This window comes from Crinia signifera, chromosome 9 (assembly GCF_055691185.1).
Source record: "Crinia signifera chromosome 9, ASM5569118v1, whole genome shotgun sequence".
NCBI lineage: Eukaryota > Metazoa > Chordata > Amphibia > Anura > Myobatrachidae > Crinia > Crinia signifera.
The window spans coordinates 150,962,755-150,984,487 of NC_139225.1; the positions used below are offsets into that span (position 1 = coordinate 150,962,755).

A 21,733-nucleotide genomic window follows, 5' to 3' on the forward strand; every position below is an offset into this window, starting at 1 on the left:
CAATGTAACAGGCAAAACAGTGCTGGTGGCTGCTAATTATAATATATGTAGACAAACAGGAGCAAATCCTGTCCCTCACCAGATAACTGTGACACATAAACACAATGTACATAATTTTATATATTTTCTGAATAAGAAACATTTGGCCTAGGGGTGCCTTGAAAACATAACAATAGCTTATTATAACTAAATTCTAGAGGACTTAACAATATTAAGCATTTCATTCAGGTCTTGGAATTAGTTCCCTTTTTTTTATTTTGTGTCACAGGAAGCATCTGGACTGTGAAATACATCTCTGTCTTTTGTATGTGGTATGAGTTCTGATTGCGCTACACTGAGTAATATTGTGCTCTGGTGGGTTCATTTATCACAATACTGTAAGTACTTATACTTGTTGTGATACTGTAAGTCTCAAATACCCAAATAATCCTGTAACCAATAACCGTGTATAACCTGGCTCCCCTTCCTTTCTTTATCTGCAACAACCTGACAATCGGAACGCTCCATTCAAATCCTGCTCCCTCTCCAATGGACTGATCAAATCCAATGAGTGTGGCCTTATCCACTTGCGGCGAGGCAGGATGTGATGTTGTGCAAGGAAGTATAACTGTGTATTACTGGCTTCGGATTTGTTATGGATCTGTCTAAGGCTGCTGTATGAAAAATCAACAAACCCCTTCCACCATCTCAATCTATCTCTATGAATGAGACATTGACCAATAGTACCTGTGAGAGTGCTGCTATTTTGAATGCATTTAAACACCAAGAATAAACGCGACCTACAACCTTTCACAAATTCTGTCTCTAAATGGCAACCAACCATAATAACAAATTCTACTACTTTGTTTTCATTAGTGACCTGAACAGTTAACTGAATTTATACTGGTTCTTTAATGCCAGCCATTATTTTTGTACATTTACAATCTGAACAAGGTGTGACATGGAACAATGTGACAATGTGAGTTTGCAAGTCTCCTTTCTTTATTCTCTATTAAAAAAAAAACCTCATAATATTCATTTCAAAAACCTCTGTTTCAAATATGACAACTCAATACTAGATCAGTTTGTCTGATCACATCATTTTGTACATTAACTGTAGTTTTAAAATCTGTTGGTCTTGTTACCGCAATTGTGATTCTCTATAATAATCTTTTATCTTATAACATAGGACTATACTATTTTTACACTCTACACAAGTTCCACGTAGTGACATAGGTCATAGAGACGACTATTCCATAAGAGCTGTGTCCTAATTGGTTCAATATAACACTGTGTACACACAGCACAATTTAGCATGAAATTTTAGATGACACTGAACCTTATTCACCTTAATATTTACCAGACAGTCAGACAACACAAAACATGTTTACAGATTTACTTTACCGAAGTGATACCACAGGGTGTAATCTTTCATGCTGGTTCCCTGAAGGTAACCATAGTGGTCCAGCATTCATTCAACATTTACTTTAGACAGAACAGTATAAGAAACATTTCTACTGTCACAAAAAACTATTTCAAAATACAATGCATTGTTAAAAAATGTGTGATCTGAATATTTCGGGTTACTAAAAATGGCTTAAAAGGGTGACATAAATGTATAATTTGTTCTATATAAACGTGGCTAGACTGATGCACAGAGAGGGTCTGACTAAGCAACAGTGATCGTAAAGCAACCAATCTTCTGTTTGCTTACCCGGGGTTGTCAGAGTCTCCCTGCGATATCCAGCATAGAACTGAGACCATTAGATGCCTCCCCTTTGCTTGCCATCCCGGACTTTGCAGCCCCCATATAATAACGTGAAATAATTACCTTCGATATATTCAGTCACCTCTGCTTTACCTTACCTTTACTGATCTGATCAGGAGAATACAAGAATAAGATACCACACAGGTTCATCATTGCAAGTATTCTATCGTTTATTTGCACGGACACATATTTGTACACAGTAACAAAAGCATGGACCTCCCTTCAGGGGTAGGTCTTACAGGAAATTCATACATATTCATTATGACCCTCCTCAATGGGGTTGGGCTTTACCAGAATATTGGTTCAAACATGATTTGCGTAGCAGACGTGCACTTCCATTTTGTAACAAAGGAGTGGACTTCCAGTAAACTGGATTACCCTAGACCTCCCATATTCCTGCCCCCTAATGCTATTTGTCTGAAAAAAACCTAATGCCTTACATAGGCAGAAATCTGGTTCTAGCTGCCTCCTGTGGTCACCCACAGACAGTTTGACCACTGTCTGGAAACACAGTACTTCCTCAAACCTGGGTGTAACTTCTAATGTTTCAGCAAACACTGCAAAAGCCAAATATCAGCTTACAAATCACATTGTTAACTTATTGTGAAATTTATTAGTTCATATGTGCTTTGTAATAATTCTTATCTATTACCCATATGAATATGCAGACCCCAGGGGGGTCTCTATCAGACGTCCAATGGGTTCAGCCTCTACTATGCCTTTTCCATCTATTACGGTATAGCCAGTGTACAATTTTCCCCTCTTAGTGTTGTGGAAAGAACGAGGGAGAGAAAAAAATGAATTACCTCTTCCAATGGGTTGTTACCACCCTTTGGGGGCATGCTGCAAAGGTCTGATTCAAACATGTCATGCAATCATATTCGTCTCGGCTCCCACTAAACTCCACCATTCCAGCAACCTCAGCACCAAACCACCCTTTGTGCCTTGGAGGGCACACCTGGTAATAGTGTTGCTGGGTTTACAATATTACCCATTTTACTGGTAACATTTATAGAATTCATCAATGCAAGTTCCCATTTAGTGAACTTGGCTGATGAATATTTTTCACATGTTTAGGCAGAATTTTAGGAGTGTCCAGACTACATGAGGAGCATAACCAGTTAAAACACACCCCAACACCACATTCTCAGTTTTGTTTACCGGTAGTGCTATGGCAACTACACTGTGTAGACAAGTAGGAAGTGCTCAAGTAACTGGGTTTAATTGTACACTGCAGTACGACATTGGTCAGGCTGGCATCACCAGGTTTCTTATGTCACTATATCTGTCGCCCCCTCAGCAGGTCTAATATTCCAAATCACATGGTCTCTTGTGTCAGTCATATCCAGTGCAAAGGCTGTAATCAGGCCTGTTTCTCCTTCTTTACTATCCACATCTGTCTGTGAAGACATGGGTTTTGTGATTGCACCTATTTATATGTAAATGCGTTTTACAACCCTTTTCATTCTCTGTTGAAGGGGAATGCTTTGTGCACTACTTGGACTGCTTTTCACAAGATGGTGGCTGTGGTTGCCCTGGGTAACATAAAGAGCAATGCTTAAGGTTACTGGGACTTTGTTCAAAATTTACTAAAAAATATATATTGTGACTACTCGCTTTATGGGGTACCGCATATTCACAATAGTTATTTCTCTGCTGGGAGTGCGACAGATTTTTCGAACTATTCTTCTATCATTTGTGGGTTTTGTGGTTACTAATGTGTTCCAGATTTCCCCCTCCTCCTCTCCCCCCTGTTCAGGCACAACCGCAATCCGTCCTAAGATACCTTATGTCCTGCCTCAGGGGGATACACCAGAAGTTGTCTATCGCCATCTGCTGGTGTTGTGGATGAGGACTGGACATAACAATAGATCATTAACCCATTGTATTGGTATCAAGCCATTTGTGAGCTGTAAGGACAGTGTGCGATCCTGCAAGACCCGGGGGAGGGGCTTGGTGGCTCTCTAAAGTTTCTGGAACAGAAGAGTAGGGGAAGGGAAAAAAAATGGAAAAAGAGAGAGAGAAAAACTCAAAAGGGTAGAAAAAATTAATGACAGTTATGTGTACATTTATTTCAACAGAAAATTTCTCTTTTATTTGGATGACACCAGGATTTGGCACTATGGGGGAATTGGCTCTCAACTATTCCGTTCTTACCCTTTTCAACTCCTGTTCTGATTTGTAAAGCCCTCCCTTTCTTTCTCTTTCCCAGTGTGGTTGTGACTATGGGCTGTGTCTAGGGGTATTTAGCTAAAAGTTCTCTTTTGGGAACCTTGTTATTTCACTGGGTATTTTTCCAGCTCAACCTCAGGTTTCAAATGGTGAAGCTGTACTTTGGGGCGCTATGCTTTCTGTTTTTAACAGGGTTTCTATTGAAGCTATTGTTGCCATTAATCCTGTGTCCTTCCCATCTTTAGTTCAAAGGGAACTCGGTATTCGTGCTGTAGTTTTTAGCTACCTTAGATGGGTTAAAAAAAAAAAGAAATCTATAACAGTACAGTGCAGCATTAGTCATGGGGGTATATCTAACAATTTTGCATCTAGTTCGTGCATACTGGTCCTGTTGTCTCTAAGTTATGAATTCTCTGGAGTCCAGCAGCAGACATAACTTATATTTCAAGGTAGTTCTGTAATTTGAAGGTCAATCGTAGCCGCTGCAGTCAATAAGACAGAGCATTTGATATGCAAGGGCCCGATTATGATCTCTATTTGTTTTACCAATGGGTAATGCTGCACTTTTTCTGTTACCCCAATTGTCACTGCTATTTGTTTGGCACAACCTAGATCAGGAGGGAATGTTGTTAACGGGTTTGATAAAAAAAACTTTTACATTTAAACCATTTCACTTACCCATATCTGAGGCTCCTCCCTCAGATATTGTCTTACGTTACCTGGTTGTGGGGTGTATGTGTGTCCTACTCCCTGTTTGCATATATGTGTCATGCTTAGGGCGGCGTTGGCTACTAGGTGGGGCTATGGCTATGTGTTGAGACCTACCTGTCTTCTCCCATTGTGTCTCCCAGTTACTTACATATGTGTTATGTTTCCTATGGTTACTTACCCTGCAATGTCTGGCTATGTGTCCTTTGTTTCCACATTTGAAACATACCGTTTGGTTTTGTCTTACCATGTCTTGCCTTGGGTGTGGTATATTATAGGTTGGATCCTTACTAAAAGTGTGACTATCGGCTGTTATCAGTTTCTGCATGCCGTTTGTCTGTCTTTCTGTCATAAATTGTTTGTCCAGATCAATAGCAGATTTCCTTAAAGTATGTATTGTCATCTGTCTGCAGTTGGGGTGAATGGTTTCTATGTTGGTTCTCAAATTTTCCCTAAGACCTTGTATCAGCACAGAGACAATCCCTCCCTTAAGATGCATGTTGTCCCTGGGGTCGGGGATACCAGAGTGTTTTGACAATGCCTGCAAAGCACGGTTGAAATATCCGCTGGCAGACTCACCATCTTTCTGTTTGATGGTGAACCTCAGGGTATTTTCAACCGTCGCTGGGAAATATACACCCAATTGTATATTTATTAGGCGTATATTTTCCTGGTTGCCCTGTTCAGTTAAAATCTTATCGCCCTCCACACCACTGTCTCGAATGAATTTCTGGACATCTATGTGTGAAGGGAGGCAAGCTCTCAGCATGCATCGCCAATCCTTATTGGTGGGCTCATCTGAATTTCCCCGCTCCCTTAAAAATTTCTGACACTTTGCCAGATCTTTGCTGGGATCAGGGAAATTTTTGATGATTGAATGACGTTCCAATCGTGTCCACGTATTGTGCATGTCGCTATCCTTTACAGGCATTACCTCATCCCTGTCTCCCCGTCCACAAGGAGGTTCCACTGTGTGCAGAGGGTGGATCTGTATCCCCCCTGCACCATTGGACAACATCCCATGAACAACTATCTCTGTGCTGTGTTGTGTGTACTTACCTGTGTCTCCAATCGTGTTCCTGGCATCAGCCATCTCCTCGACCAGAATGGCAGCAGCAGCTTGGGCTGTCTCAGCCTCTCTCTCCTTTCCGCTAGCTTCGCAAGGGATGGCTGATGTCAGGAATCCCCCCTGTGGATCTGTATCTTGCTTATAGGGGGTAAAAACAGTACACAAGTTATTCATTTTCAGGTTATTTTTGGTTTCACTTCGGACTTGAATTGTTCCCTTTTTTACATATTGGGGAGTGGAAACATTCGTATTCCTGTGGCTGATTATACTTGCATCTGACAGATAACTATGTTCCTTTTGGATTGTACTTTCCTTCTGCCACAATTTTAGACATTCATTCTGTTCAACTCTTTCCTCGAGTGATAAGAGCAAACATTTCTGATCTCTAACTGCTGATAAGACTTCTGGATCGAAACCACCAACACTGGGAAATTCTAACTTGCTGCCTTGTGTCAATCCTTTTCCATTTCTTTTTGTAAACAACTGCTCGTTCACTGTGCTCCAACACATTATGGAAGCTGCCGACCCTTTAGGTCGACTAGATTCCTCCCTAACTGACACGGTATCCCTGTGTGACCTGTTATTTCCCATTTTTAAAGGAATAAAAGTTCACAGCTAGCAGAAACCGGAGGGCCCTTTATCAGTGAGTCACTCCCAAATCACTCCTTCTCCACAAAATGGCACTATTCCGCACTTAAGCGTGAAGCCCACTATGCGAGGTAATGTACTCAATCACCACTCGCTTTACGGTCAGAAACGCATAACTACACGTCTTGCGGGGTGCGGCCGAATTTTGCAGAACACAAGAAAACTTGCTTTTCCTATATCCTCAAAATCGGTATTTCTAAAGCAGCTGATCGGATCACTGGGTTCCGATTTAGCTTCTTGTACCCTCCCGGTGGATCAAAATAGGTAGGTCCACGGAAGGGGCAGTTCCTATGGGCACGTCGTCACGTGCACCTCGTCCTACACTGGACTATCACTAACTGCGCTTGAGTCGTGCCGTCACACACCCGTCCACCTCAGTTTTGTTTCGCACTGGGTGCTAGTTACACCTTGGTCTTACGCTTAAAATTGAAATATTTCTGTACAGAAAAATCTTCCCAGGTTGGTAGTTTCTCACTAGATACGTATGCAGGTATAAATCCCTTTTAAATGGCTATAGGAATCTATTAAAATAATGTTTGAGTTGCTTGTTTTTGAGAAAATTAACAATAAAAGAAAAACTTATTTTCTCTTATTAATCACCGCCTTACCCACAGTATGTTACTATACTGTTTTAAATAAAGCTAGTGATCAATACTGTTCACCATTGGGTTCCTATGTGGTGCTGCATGTGCAGTGCCAGTGAACAGCCACGTGTGTATGTGCATTTGTTAAACCTGTTCACAGGCCGCCGATGAATCGGTCACCCACGTGTTCTACAGTGTATTTGCAAGGTCGCGCTCGGGTTTCGCTATACGCAGTATTTGCGCATAAATATGGAATAAATCCCTTAACTTTGTCCGAAAGTTGCGTATAAAGATGCGAAATAAATCCCGCACTTAATCCGTAAATTACGTACAAAGATGCGAAAATTTCCCAATGTGAGCACATGCGCACGCACCTTGCGTAATACACAATAGACGCTTCACGTTACTGTAAAAGACCCAGAACTTATCGCCACGTGGCGGAGTCCCTGGCCCTGCAGTAACTAACAATAAAAGTTATAGTTTTGCACAGACGGGATCCTCTATGTACTATAATAAACACAGGCCTTTGTCTCCACGTGTGCGAACCTTATCGCACGTGGCACATATACTGTAATGAACAAGCAACTCAAGACACTATACCCCGTTAAACTACTTGTGGCAGGCAAAAGTACAGTTTACTAAACACTTAAATATACTTTAAAACACGTGACTTAATGTTTCCTTGGATCTCACTTATTGTACTCCGAGTTCAAACGCTAGCACCTCTCGAACCCTGCACCGCCGCGGACCTGGCCTATCCAGCAATGGATAATAATTACTTCCACCCTTTTGCTGGTATAGGTCAAGCCGCGCTTTTGGTACCGAATTCTAGAGTGTGAAACGGCAGGACGCAGCCCCCAATTATCAATACTGATTTATTATGATCAAAGAACAATAAGTGAAAAGCGTAGGTTACTTATTATGTCCGTAACCTGTGTACCCTTTATTCCTAGCTACGTGCGAACAAAACGTAGCGCAGCGTAGCGTACCTTTATTGTGTATTATACACGAAAGAACCAATGCTTTAATAAGAGATCCCTTCGCAGTACTTTGTCTCTAATCTGCGAATACACCTTTAAGGACAATGTCCGTAACATACCTTATCGCGATATGCAAATAACAGACGAGACCACAGTATAAAGGTGAGGAGACAGAAACTCCGTAAATAGTATATTTAGTCCCTAATGGACAAAAGGGGATTACAGAAATAGGAAAAACACAGGGTAACACGTGATGCGATTCTCTAACAATAATAAGTACTTTAAAAACACTTACAAAAATGCAGAAACAGATACAATCATAATCAGCCACATTACAAATAATGGGAATACAAATGTTTACCTTTAGGGGAAATAGCGCAGCGCAGTCCGGTCAGAGCTCGCTATGTTCAGGTTTGAACTATAGCCCGGTCAATGGTCAGGGAAAAGATGCTGTGCCGAAGTGACCGAGGCCGCCCTGGGTCACCCAACTTATAGGGTCAGAAGGGGGAGGTCAAAGGCCGTTCCTATTGGTCAGGGTTCGAATGTCCAGTTTTCAGTGATTGGGGCAAAGTAATACAACTGGTTTGCAAAGGTGCAGGGGGGGGGAGTGAACTTTGGAGTCCTTTGTTTGTTGGCATCGTCATCAGGGGTCGTAAATAGCAGTAAGAACCGGTTATAACTGGATTCTTTTGTCACACACATTTAAACAGAAATAGTCCTTGAATTATGGATTTTGTCCATAATTATCGGACCGTATGACTTGCGACTTATTCGTAATGACCGGACTATTGCGCAGGGGAAACGGAACGTAATGGTACCAAACATTATACAGACAGAAGTAAGTAATGCTGACTAAACTATGTGTAGTGCTCTAAACCTTTAATTAACTATATTATATTTGGTGTAAATATGGTATTGTGAATTTATGTGTAATATTATGGCTGCGCTTCTGGTCCACTTTGTCACACAGACTCGGGTATGTATACTTTATTTGCGCAACTCTGCGAACCAAAATGGCGGCCATACTATCCTAAAATGGCGTGTATAAAACTCGACATTGACAACAGAGACAACCATCTCCCTCAGGTGTGGGTTATCCTTAGGATCGGCGACACCAGTGTGTTTTGATACCGTCATCAAACCCCGGTTGAAATATTCGCTAGCTGATTCACCATCTTTTTGTTTGATAGTGAATATCTTGCTATATTCCACTGCTGCAGGAAAATATACTCCCAACTGCAGGTTTATTAGGCATATATTTTCCTGGTTGACCTCATCATTTATTTCCTTGTCGGCTCTCAACCCGCTATCCTGAATAAATTTCAAGATATCGATGTGAGTAGGGAGACAGGCCCTCAACATGATTCTCCAATCCTTGTTGGTGGGTTCATCAGAGTTTCCCAGATCCCTTACAAATTTCTGACATAATGTCAGATCTTTCCTAGGATCAGGGAAATCTGAAATGATGGACCGCAGTTCTAACCGTGTCCATGGATTTAACATGGTCATCTTTCTGGTAGGTATCACACCCTCTTTGTCTGCCTTACCATATGGAACCTCCAGCGTATGTACTGGGTATGTTTGCACCACATCCGCATTACTGGGTCCTGGTATGGGGTTGTCTGTGTCTGTGCTGTGTAGTGCTTTTTTACCTGAGTCCACAACTACACTGTTGGCATCAGCCGTCTCCTCTTCCTGTGCTGGAGCCCCAGCAGCAGGTTTTGCTGGTTCAGCCTTTCCTTCAAGCATGTTAATTGCATGGGAGACGGCCAATGTCAACAGTGTAGTTGTTTTCCTCTCTGGTTTCCTTGTAAGGGGATAAAACAGGGTACAAGTTAGCAATGGTTAAATCTTTACTTATGTTTTGCTTAGCAGTTATTAACCCCTCCGGCACATATGGGGGTGGAGGAGCGGTTGCGGTTGCATTCCTGTTGCGGCTGATTGTATCTGATATTGCTAGACATCCAATTCCCCATTGTTCCTGCCCTTCCTTCTGCCACAACTTAAGAATTTCTATGTGCTTCACTCTCTTCTTACGACAGGAGAGTAGACATATCTCATCTTTTACTGCCGATAAGATTTCTGGATCAAAGCTACCAACACTGGGAAATTCTAACTTGCTGCCTTGTGTCATTCTTTTCCATTTCTTTTGGTAAACAACTGCTCGTTCACCGTGCTTACTGCACATTATGAAAGCTGCCGACCCTTTAGGTCGACTAGATTCCTCCCTAACTGGCACGGTATCCCTGTGTGACCTGTTATTTCCCATTGTTACAGGAATAAAGTTCACAGCTAGCAGAAACCGGTGGGTCATTTATTCAGTGAGTCGCTCCCAAAACACTCCTCCTCCACAAAATGGCACTATTCCGCAATTAAGCGTGAAGCCCACTATGCGAGGTAATGTACTCAATCACCAAGTCTTTCGGCTAGTAGCGAACTACTAGTCAACTTGCAAGGTGCGGCCAAATTTTTCCAGGACACAACAAAACTTGTTTTTCCTGTGTCCCCCAAAACTGGTTTTCTAAAGCAGCTAATCAGATCACGGGGTTCCGATTTAGCTTCTTGTACCCTCCCGGTGGATCAAAATAGGTAGGTCCACGGAAGGGGCAGTTCCTATGGGCACGTCGTCACGTGCACCTTGTCCTACACTGGACTGTCCTACACTGGACTGTGCTACTACGCTTGAGTCGTGTCGTCACACACCCGTTCACCTCAGTTTTGTTTCACACTGGGTGCTAGTTACACCTTGGTCTTACGCTTAAACTTGAAATATTTCTGTACAGAAAAATCTTCCCAGGTTGGAAGTTTCTCACCAGATACTTATGCAGGTATAAATCCCTTTTAAATGGCTATAGGAATCTATTTAAATAATGTTTGGGTTGCTTGTTTTTTGGGAAAATGAACAATAAAAGAAAAACTTATTTTCTCTTATTAATCACCGCTTTATCCACAGTATGTTACTATACTGTTTTAAATAAAGCTAGTGATTTAATACTGTTCACCTTTGGGTTCCTATGTGTGCTGCATGTGCAGTGCCAGTGAACAGCCACGTGTGTACGTGTGTTTGTTAAACCTGTTCACAGGCCGCCGATGAATCGGCCACCCACGTGTTCTATAGTGTATTTGCAAGGTCGCGCTCGGGTTTCGCTATACACAGTGATTGCGCAAAAATATGGAATAAATCCCTTAACTCCGCCTGAAAGTTAAGTATAAAGATGCGAAATAAATCCCGCACTTAATCCGTAAATTACGTACAAAGATGCGAAAATTTCCCAATGTAAGCACGTGCGCGCGCACCTTGCGTAATACACAATAGACGCTTCAAGTTACTGTAAAAGGCCCAGAACTTATCGCCACGTGGCGGAGTCCCTGGCCCTGCAGTAACTAACAATAAAAGTTATAGTTTTGCACAGAAGGGATCCTCTATGTACTATAATAAACACAGGCCTTTGTCTCCACGTGTGCGAACCTTATCGCACGTGGCACATATACTGTAATGAACAAGCAACTCAAGACACTATACCCCGTTAAACTACTTGTGGCAGGCAGAAGTACAGTTTACTAAACACTTAAATATACTTTAAAACACGTGGCTTAATGTTTCCTTGGATTTCACTTATTGTACTTCGAGTTCAAACGCTAGCACCTCTCAAACCCTGCACCGCCGCGGACCTGGCCTATCCAGCAATGGATAATAATTACTTCCACCCTTTTGCTGGTATAGGTCAAGCCGCGCGTTTGGTACTGAGTTCTAGAGTGTGAAACGGCCGGACGCCAGCCCCCAATTATCAATACCGATATTTATATGACCAAAGAACAATAAGTGAAAAGCGTAGGTTACGTGTTATGTCCGTAACCTGCGTACCCTTTATTCCTAGCTACGTGCGAACAAAACGTAGTGCAGCGTAGCGTACCTTTATCGTGTATTACACACGGAAGAACCAATGTATTAATAAGAGATCCCTTCGCAGTACTTTGTCTCTAATCTGCGAATACACCTTTAAGGACAATGTCCGTACTATACCTTATCGCTATGTGCGAATAACAGACGAGACCACAGTATAAAGGTGAGGAGATAGAAACTCCGTAAATGATGTATTTAGTCACTAATGGACAAAAGGGGATTACAGAAATAGGAAAAACACAGTATAACACGTAATGCAATTGTCTAACAATGAATACACTATTTAAACTCTACTAGGGAAAGAAAACAGTCACAGGATACAATCAGCCAACAATACAATAAAAGTAAGTACAGTGAATGCAACCGTTTACCGTCTCATCAAATATGCGCAGAGCAGTCCGGTCGGAGCTCGCTATATTCAGGTTGAACTATAGCCCGGTCAATGATCAGGGAAAAGAAGCAGTGCCGAAGTGACCGAGGCCGCCCTGGGTCACCTAACTTATAGGGTCAGAAGGGGGAGGTCAAAGGCCATTCCTATTGGTCAGGGTTCGTATGTCAAGTCCTCTGTGATTGGGGCAAAGTATTGCACCTGGTTTGGATAGGTGCAGGGGGAGTGAACTTTGGAGTCCTTTGTCTGTTGGCATCGTCGTCAGGGGTCATAAATAGCAGTAAGAACCGGTTATAACTAGATTCTTTTGTAACACACCTTTTAACAGAAACAGTCTTGGGAATATGGATTTTGTCCGTAATTATCGGACCGTATGAATTGCGATTTATTCGCAATGACCGGAATACTGCGCATGGGAAACGGAACGTAACGGTACCAAACATTATACAGACGGAAGTATGTAATGCTGACTAAACTATGTGTAGTGCTCTAAACCTTTAACTATATTTTATTTGGTGTAAGTATGGTATTATGAATTTATGTGTAATAGTATGGCTGCGCTTCTGGTCCACTTTGTCACACAGACTCGGGTATGGATACTTTATTTGCGCAACTCTGCGAACCAAAATGGCGGCCATACCATCCTAAAATGGCGTGTGTGCAATTCGACTTTAACAGTAGGCACGCGCAGTCATTCGATCGCCATGTGGATTCGCACAGATCTGAATAACCCCCTTTATCCTTCATTATATCGTCCAGTGTGCGCACAACTGCTGTGCATGTACAGATGAGGCCGCGGATCGGTAACAAGAGCCATGCTGGAGAATGCCATCTCCCGGCCCCCACCGGGTCCTCACAGCCGCCAATCACTAGATGTATGCGTACATTAACAGGCGTGTGTAAACTAATGCAGGTTTGATGAGTGACTGCGGATCATCATACAGGAGAACTGAAGATGCCCATATTTATACATAAGCAATCACAGGTAATTGTTTCTCAGCTCCTGTGATTTTTTTTTACCCCCCAGGTAAAATGTTTCCCCGATCGATCTGACTTGCACAACAGATTTGTTTCCACGATCGGCAGATTATTCCCATCATAGGATCGTATCTTCACACCCTGAAAGTGCCCATACAGTACATCACCTCAATCTACTGTCTTTTTCCTAGTCACGGGAAGATTAAATAATATGCAGTAACATTATTACTACTTCCCCCATTTTACTCTTCAACAACAACCACAATGAAGCCTTTTGTTAATATTAATATATATATATATATTTAAATGTATGTTGACCTTTTGTCAGTGTCAACCAGTGTGTTCCCTCTAAGCTGTGCGCGCGTGCGCGCGCACACAACTCGACGAGCGTGCGCACAGACATTACAAAAGAGCGCACAAAGCAGCAGTGGTCCCTTTTTGCAGTTGTGGACTCAATTAATGTGTGCTTCACCCATTAACTACATTGTGTGCTGTGTTTTGAATGTTTAAATGTTTAATATCATTTTGAAGTAAAGTTAACACAAATGCTGAACGTCATTTTCCAGTTATATATAAGTGACGCACAGAAATGTTAATTTCCCTCCAAAGTTGCACAGCCAAAATCTTTTACCGCACACAGCCTTCGTAAAATTAGAGGGAACATTGGTGTCAACCTACTGCATATCGACCTTTTGGTGCCAACACTTTGACTTTTGACCTATCAACCGGAACAGGGGTCAGGAGGATGGGAAAGTGAGAGAGAAAATAAGAGAGGATATGTACAGTGGGGATGTGAATGGTTTACAAAGGTCTATGTGGGTGGTCCTGGAATCTGATAAGCCACCTGAAGAGGTGAGTACTCAGGGAACACTTACATCACATGTCACTGTTATCTATCACACCACACATGAAACCTGTGGCATCATCCCTTTCAGACACATTGGCCCACTTTTGGAACTTGAACTCTGCATGCTTTATAGCCAATCAGGAGAAGTCCTCCTCGCCCGCGATGCCGGTATCTCACCTGTGAAAGCATAGATACCAAACAGTAGCACTTCCATAGGTTCCTTCTTCCACTCATACCATTCATTATGTATGAAGCCATCCACAGTGAGTGCAGTGGGTGGAGTCACTGATGTACAGTGAGTGCAGTGGGTGGAGTCACGGATGTACAGTGAGTGCAGTGGGTGGAGTCACTGATGTACAGTGAGTGCAGTGGGTGGAGTCACGGATGTACAGTGAGTGCAGTGGGTGGAGTCACTGATATACAGTGAGTGCAGTGGGTGGAGTCACTGATGTACAGTGAGCGCAGTGGGTGCAGTCACTGATGTATAGTATCACATGTGAATAAATAGACATTATGCACAATACAAACATCTGCATTTATTATTAGTACATAGGATTCCATTTATTACAGGACAGTATGTAGACCAAAGCCAATGAGGGTCCGGTATCACCTTAAACAGTTGCTAGTCCTTATATACTGGCATAGACACCCAACCAGCCGTCATACTGGCAGGACTCCATACCGCTCTTACATTACTGGGGTGTCGCAGAGATGACACAGACTTCCTGGTAGAGGCCAACCCGGAGTAAGCTTCGGGTTACACAGATGACCGAGTGCTATGACCAACACGTTGATGACTTAGAACCTTGATGGCTAACCTTGTCACTACAGCTGTTGAACTACACATCCCAGCATGCTCTGCATCAGATTTACCATGGCCAAATAGCAAAACTGAAGCAGAGCGTGCTGGGATGTGTAGTTCAACAACAGCTGGAGTGCCAATGTTAGCCATCAAGGACTTAGAACCTTATTACGAGTTATGGATGATGTTTTCGCAACTGAGCAGTTATCTGCAAACTGCAATTTCACTGCGATCGCACTGCACACCTGGAGATAAAGTGGAGATAAAGTGAAAGGAGAAAAAGCACCAGCCAATCAACTGTGTTTTAAAATGACAGCTGGTAGTTGATTGGCTGGTGCTTTATCTCCTTTCACTTTATCTCCAGTTTATCTCTTCCCCAGGCTTAATACATCTGCCTCCGTGTTCCTTTGCTATCGCAGTGAGGGTATAACGGCAGAAGAGTGACTGACAGGAAGTGACCGTTTGTGGGAGGTGACAGGGACTGGTGGCAAAAATGTGGAGGTGTGTCATGGCCGTTTCTGGGGTGTGTTTCTGACGTTCTGGGATCATTTACTAGAAGTAACATGGTGCTTGCGTTGCTACTGCTGCATCCAGTCTGCGTAGCCATAAGTCTACTCAAGCAGTCGATGTTTCCATTATTGCTTGTAAGCTGTGACTGCGTGCAACTGTGAGTGAGTCGCGATAGTGTCAGTGAGCGCCTCATTCATTCCTAGGCGGCAGATTCACTTTGCTAACATTAGCCGTTCCGTAGCCTTTGCAACTGCATTACCCTGCAACTCTGTTTAGGGTTACATGCAGATTTCTTACACCTGTCCTGTATGGATAAATCATAAATATAACCAGAGGATATTCTAGGGTTTCACCAAATTTCACACAATGTCATTTTTTGGCGCACGGTGGAACTTCGTCTGTCCTGGGAGGGAAAGAAAACAGAAAGGGCATCAGTGGTTTTGCTGTTTATGTCACATCATAAGGTTACTCCCAAATACAGAACCCTCACAGCTCTAGAGAGACTCTGCTGGCACCAGTAATGGTCCTGTCTGTTTCCCAAACATATAAACTCTGCTAAAAGGGAGGGTTCATTTGTAATAGTGTGAATTATACGGCATTGTTTTCCTTCTTAATAATTTGGTCAGCAAACCCCCCAGACAGGGCTGCTGCAATCTATAGCTTTTTGCCCTCCCTCCCATAACTCATAAAGGTACAGCCCACACCTTCGACCTGCTTTGCAAAAAAAGGAGTGCTGTCTCACAGTAGTGTCCCTTATACACGTTATGCCACAAAGTAGTACCCCTTACACACCACGCCCCTTATACAAGTTACACAGTCGCACCCCTAATAAAGCAGCCCACAGTAGTGCCCCATATACACGTCATGCTATTCAGTAGCACTTTTTATACACAATTCCCACAGTAGTGACGCTTATACAAGTTAGTTACGCCATACCTCCCAACATGACCCTCTTCAGGAGGGACACAATGCTCTGTTTCTGGAGTTCCTTCTTAATTTATGATCACTATCACCTGTGTTGGAGCACCTTTATTATCAAATAACCTGTTTAAAACATGTGATGGCAATCATACATTAAGAGGAAAGTGCAGAAACAGAGAACCTGTTTTGAACATGTTAAGTAAAAAGAATGGTGTCTGAACACAGGTGATGGAAATCGTAAATGACTAGGGAAGTGCAGGAGCAGAGCATTGTGTCCCTCCAGGAGAGGGTCATGTTGTGAGGTATGCTGTAAGTGATGTGGCAGATGGGGGCTCTCATCCCCTGTAAGTGTTGTGGCAGTAGGTGTCTCCCCACCCCTCTAAGGGATTGTAACAGAAGGTGGCTCCCCCCTGTGAGTGCTGTGGCAGTAGGGGGCTATCTACTTCTGTAAGTGATGTGCCAGTAGGGGTCTCCCAACCCTTGTAAGTGATTTGGCAGTGGGGGCAGTGGTTGTCACCACAGGTGAGGACAATCATACATTACCAGGGAAGTCCAGGAACAGAGCATTTTCTCCCTCATGGAGAGGGTCAGGTAGGCGAATATGTAGTAGGGGGCCCCCTCCCCTGTAAGCGTCATGGTAATAGGGGATTCCTAATCCATGTGAGTGTTATTAGGGCAATATCCCCTATGTTAGTACTTATATATGGTGTCTCACCGTTACTGTTTAGTATATAATACGGGGAGGCTGGCACATTCGGCCACCTGCTTAAATCTCTCAATCTGTGCAGCATCTGCATTTCCAGATTTAGCTAAAAAAGAATAATATAGTTATCCAATCACCAATCATTAATAAATAGATGTTCCGTGACTTTATATATAAGCATTGCCTGTAAGGTAAATATTGTATACCAGGGGATCGCCAATCCTCAAGTACTACCAGCAGGCCATGTTTTGTGGATTCCTGTAATCCTGCACAGGTGAGTTCATTTACTTTGTTGGGTCAGTAATTCCTCCCTCTGTTTCCACAGGCAGAAACCCACAAAACATGACCTCTCTCTGGTACAGTATATAGGGTCTAAAGGTGCCCATACGCTGCCTGCGACGTCTCGCAGCAGTGTTCGGACACACGGTTCCCTGCAAGCCCTCGGGACCTTCCGTTGTGATGGACCACATGCGTCCCTGCTTCCCGCCCGCCTCGCCGCCTGGAGGGAGGTCTCAGAATGGGTGATCGGACGGCGCATCTGACCCGACTGCATGTCAGGGAGAGGCAATTTGGTCGCAATCGGCCAAAATCGGACCAAGTTGCCTCAGTGACTGAGGGCATCTTTACTCACTGAATAGGGTTCTAGTGCACCTCAATGGTCTCCTATATGCAGGCTGCAGTGTACTGCCAGACGTGTTCCAGTGGAGGTGAATCCAGTAAATGATCAGTGTAATACGATCGGCCGTCACAGTGTTCCCACGTGGCCTTGTCACATTGTTCCCACGTAGCCCCGTCACATTGTTCCCATGTGGCCCCGTCACATTGTTCCCACGTGGCCCCATCACATTGTTCCCACGTGGCCCAATCACATTGTTCCCACGTGGCCCAATCACATTGTTCCCACGTGGCCCAATCACATTGTTCCCACGTGGCCCCGTCACATTGTTCCCACGTGGCCCCGTCACATTGTTCCCACGTGGCCCCGTCACATTGTTCCCACGTGGCTCCGTCACATTGTTCCCACGTGGCCCCGCCACATTTTTCCCAACGTCGCCCCGCCACATTGTTCCCACGTCGCCTCTGTCATACAGCCTGCAATCACAGATTTCTTGTTTGCAACTGTTTGCAAAATATACATGATAAATGTGAGGCCTATGCAATAAATTCCAAATGCAATTTGACCTTGTTTGAATTCATCCCTAACTATATATTTGTTTACTGAGAATACGTTGCTTAGTATTCTACATACTAGCAGCAGCAGCTGGAGATGCTATGGCACATTGCACACATAACAGAGATAAGTAGACACTGTGTGATCATGAGCCTCTGTGGGCTGCTGCTCTTTCTACTGCCAGGGGACCAACAAGGGGCTCAGAATTGTCAGCAGGGACTCCTGAGCAACTACAGCAGTCACAGCGACTGCAACAAATCCCAGTCCTTGCCCAGGAGGAAGAGTTGAGCAGGAGTAAAGACTTCAAAGAATCCAGGGGTTTGTTTTCTTTTACAACCCAGGGCAGTGGGAGATTACACATTAAAAAAGAAGTCTCCTGCAAGATGCAGTGCTCTTTATCCTACACAAGAACAGGTTTTATGTAACTTACAGAATAGGTTGAGCGAGTTATATTTTCCCCAGTAGCGCTGGACATCGATGTTTGCCAACAAGTATTCCTCACCCACTTCATAAAACGTGGCTGTTACTTTCTCTGCCATCACTATGGAGGAAGCACACAGAGGTCTGGCGTGTGACTGTGTCGCTGATTAGCACCAGTAAAGCACATGGGGGTCTGATACACGTGGGGGACACCATACCTGTGTTGACACTCAAAGTATTTCCAGATAGCGTCACTGGGATGGCGTTACTGAACCTGACAAAGAAAAGAGGAGCAAGACTGAGGAGGCAATAGTGGTCGGTGAAATAGGGAGACAATGAAATACATGCTGGTATCACTCCTTGTGCCATAGTGTGTCTCTGTCACGTAAAGAAGGGATGGAGAACCTTGGCCCTCCGGCTGTTGCCTCCGGCTGTTGTTGAACTACACACACCAGCATGCCCTGCATGTTTTGCTATTTGGTCAAGCTAAACAGTTGCAGGGCATGCTGGGATGCGTAGTTCAACAGCAGCTGGAGGGCCAGAGGTTTGCTGGCATAAGGGATATACAATGGAAGGTGCAGTTTGTAGCTTATGTATTATAATGATAATAATAGTAATAATAATACTTTTATTCAGGGCTCTTTCTCCATAGTTCCCTTAACAGATAGAACATGATACATTACAGAAACAATGCACCGTTAAGGTGCTCGTTAGGCAGCCAATGTATACTAAAGTAGACAAAGATAGTGTTCCTCCACCAGTGCGCACAGCAGCCTTCCTTGCTAAGTATATATAGGGTATTCCCTTAACCCTTACAAAACAATGGTGCAAGACAAGAATTTATACATAGCTTTGTTCAGGCGCTGATTGGTTCAAAATCTGGTAATTCTCTCCTCAAATATGTAGTGATGATACCATGAAAAGAAAATTATTTTCAAGATAGTGAAGTACGTTCAACAACACTTTAATACATAAAACAGCTGGTAGATCCCACTTGAATCCCCAGTGTGTACACTACATAAACAAATTTTATAGACAAAGTTTCACAGGGTATTCCCTGACAACAGCAAAATTTGCTAAAATATCCAGGTGTGTGTATAGGAGGGTAAGATCACAATTACCGGATGGGGAAGAACTGGTATCAGCAGTTCTTATGTGCATAAGTGAAATTGTCTCGGGGCAAGTCACTCTCAGTAATCCTCCACCTTCCGGCACTGCGGCTCCAGGTGCTCCCGTCCACACAGCTGGCAAAATGACCAACGCGTTTCGACTGTAGGGTCAGTCTTTATCAAGGTCCACAATGTTGAAGTCAGTCTCCTTCTACCGTCGCGGGGTTTATATACGCTGGAAAATCACTTGTTAGCGATTCCAGGTGTGTAATCTCGCCGGACTACATTTCCCAGAGTTCCCGTTACCGGAAGTGTCTCTGTTCCACTCGCGGAACGTCACTTCCGGTCGCGATGTAATTTTGTCGCTGTTCAGACTACATTACCCATGTCTCCTTTCCATAGAGGTGTGGCCACACGCCATATCATCACACTGGCCGTCCCCATATGTCAGTTGTCATGGCGATTGTATACATTTCGTACTTCCAATTGTTTTGTACGATGTCATAACTGTGAGGTATGAAAAAAGGGGATTATTATCGCTGAATGTTATATCCTGCATTTAGCATCCATTATTTGCTTTATAATTTAAAAATAATGACGGAGTCATTTAAAGTGCAAATGCCGAATGTAAACATATCACATAATTTACATGATAATATATTCAGATATGGGAATACACGCAAATATATAAAACGAATACATAAAAAATTGATACATACACAATACATGAAAATACATAAAAAAGGGCTAAAATTAGGGAAAGTGCATTAAAACCTATAAAACCTATAAAAACCACTTTATTTCATAATCTGAGTTCAATCCCTTGGGTATTAGGGTCCCTAGTTCATATATCAATTTCATCTCGGTTTTAGCCAACTGGGTGGTTAGGTCCCTCTGTCTCCAGTGGCCCTTTACCCATCTCAGACCACAGAATTTTGAAATTTTTGTTATATCATTTTGGTGACATTTTTTTAAATGGCTGGATAGTGCATGAGTATCCAGCCCCTTTTTAATGTTACGCACATGCTCACTGAGCCGGACCTTTAGTGATCTAGAGGTCCGGCCAATGTACCAGAATCCACATTGACATTGGATCCCATACACAACATTTTTCGTATTGCATGTAATAAAATCTAAAATTTTAAAAGAATGTCCATTAATCTCAATTTCATTTAATTTTTGAGATGATCCAGGGATATTTCTACAGCCTACACATGATCCACACCTAAAAAAAACCTTTGATTTTATGGTGGTCATGTTCTTGGTGGGTGGAAGGGCACTGTGTACAAATTTTGATCTTAAATTGGGAGCTCTACGGTATATTACTTTAGGTTTCTCCGGTAGTAGTTCCCCTATTATGGGGTCCTTGCGTACAATATTCCAATGCTTTCGTAGGGTATGCTCCACTTGTTTGTATTGGCTGCTGAAAGCTGTAATAAAAGCAAACTGAAATTTACTGTCTGTTGTGGTTTTTTCTTTAGGTCTTAATAGAGTTTCCTGAGGAATCAGGGTTACTTCTTGTTTATTTTTCTCTACTTGCACTTTATTATAATTAGAAGATAAAAATTTGTGTTGCATATTCTCCACCTGTTGTAGGAATATAGAATTTTCAGAACAATTCCTCCTAATCCTCCTGAATTGCCCTCCTGGAATGGATCTCAACCAGTCAGGGTGATGGCAACTGGCTGCGGGGATAAAACACCCAGAGTCCGTTGGTTTGGTATAATTTTTTGTCTGGATAGCACCCTCTGAGATATATACTGTTACATCCAGGAAGTGTACTTCCATATTGCTACTTTCAAAAGTAAGTTCAATATTTAAAAAGTTATTATTTAAAAATGAATAAAATTCCCTTAAAACCGACTCGTCTCCTTTCCATATAAAAAACACATCATCAATGTATCTACGCCATGACACCAGGTTCGCTCCGAATGGGTTATTTGACCAAATATTATCGAGTTCCCATTGACCCATGAAAATATTGGCATAACTCGGAGCGAACCTGGTGCCCATGGCGGTACCTTTGTGTTGTAGATAAAATGTGTCTTCATACATAAAATAATTGTTATGAA

At 42.9% G+C, this 21,733-nt stretch overlaps 2 protein-coding genes across 5 annotated transcripts in view; one reads left to right on the plus strand and one right to left on the minus strand.

Moving 5' to 3' along the window:
• The first annotated feature begins 13,024 nt into the window (after positions 1–13,024).
• LOC146036335 (uncharacterized) overlaps positions 13,025–21,733 on the plus strand; it is a 62,442-nt gene continuing 53,733 nt past the window's right edge. Inside the window, exon 1 of the mRNA XM_083160289.1 lies at positions 13,025–13,185. The gene's annotated coding sequence lies outside the window, so the exon portion shown is untranslated. The remainder of the gene's footprint in view (positions 13,186–21,733) is intronic.
• Positions 15,208–21,733, minus strand: part of LOC146036331 (uncharacterized) — a 42,310-nt gene continuing 35,784 nt past the window's right edge. For 3 of the 4 annotated variants that reach the window (XM_083160280.1, XM_083160279.1, XM_083160278.1), the window contains 4 exons: positions 18,771–18,826; positions 18,563–18,673; positions 16,974–17,067; positions 15,208–15,740 (listed from right to left, as the gene is read on the minus strand). In XM_083160280.1, coding sequence (XP_083016406.1) covers positions 16,976–17,067; positions 18,563–18,673; positions 18,771–18,826 — 259 coding nt within the window. In that variant the 3' untranslated portion in view covers positions 15,208–15,740; positions 16,974–16,975. The remainder of the gene's footprint in view (positions 15,741–16,973; positions 17,068–18,562; positions 18,674–18,770; positions 18,827–21,733) is intronic. The other variant, XM_083160281.1, reaches the window with a different exon arrangement.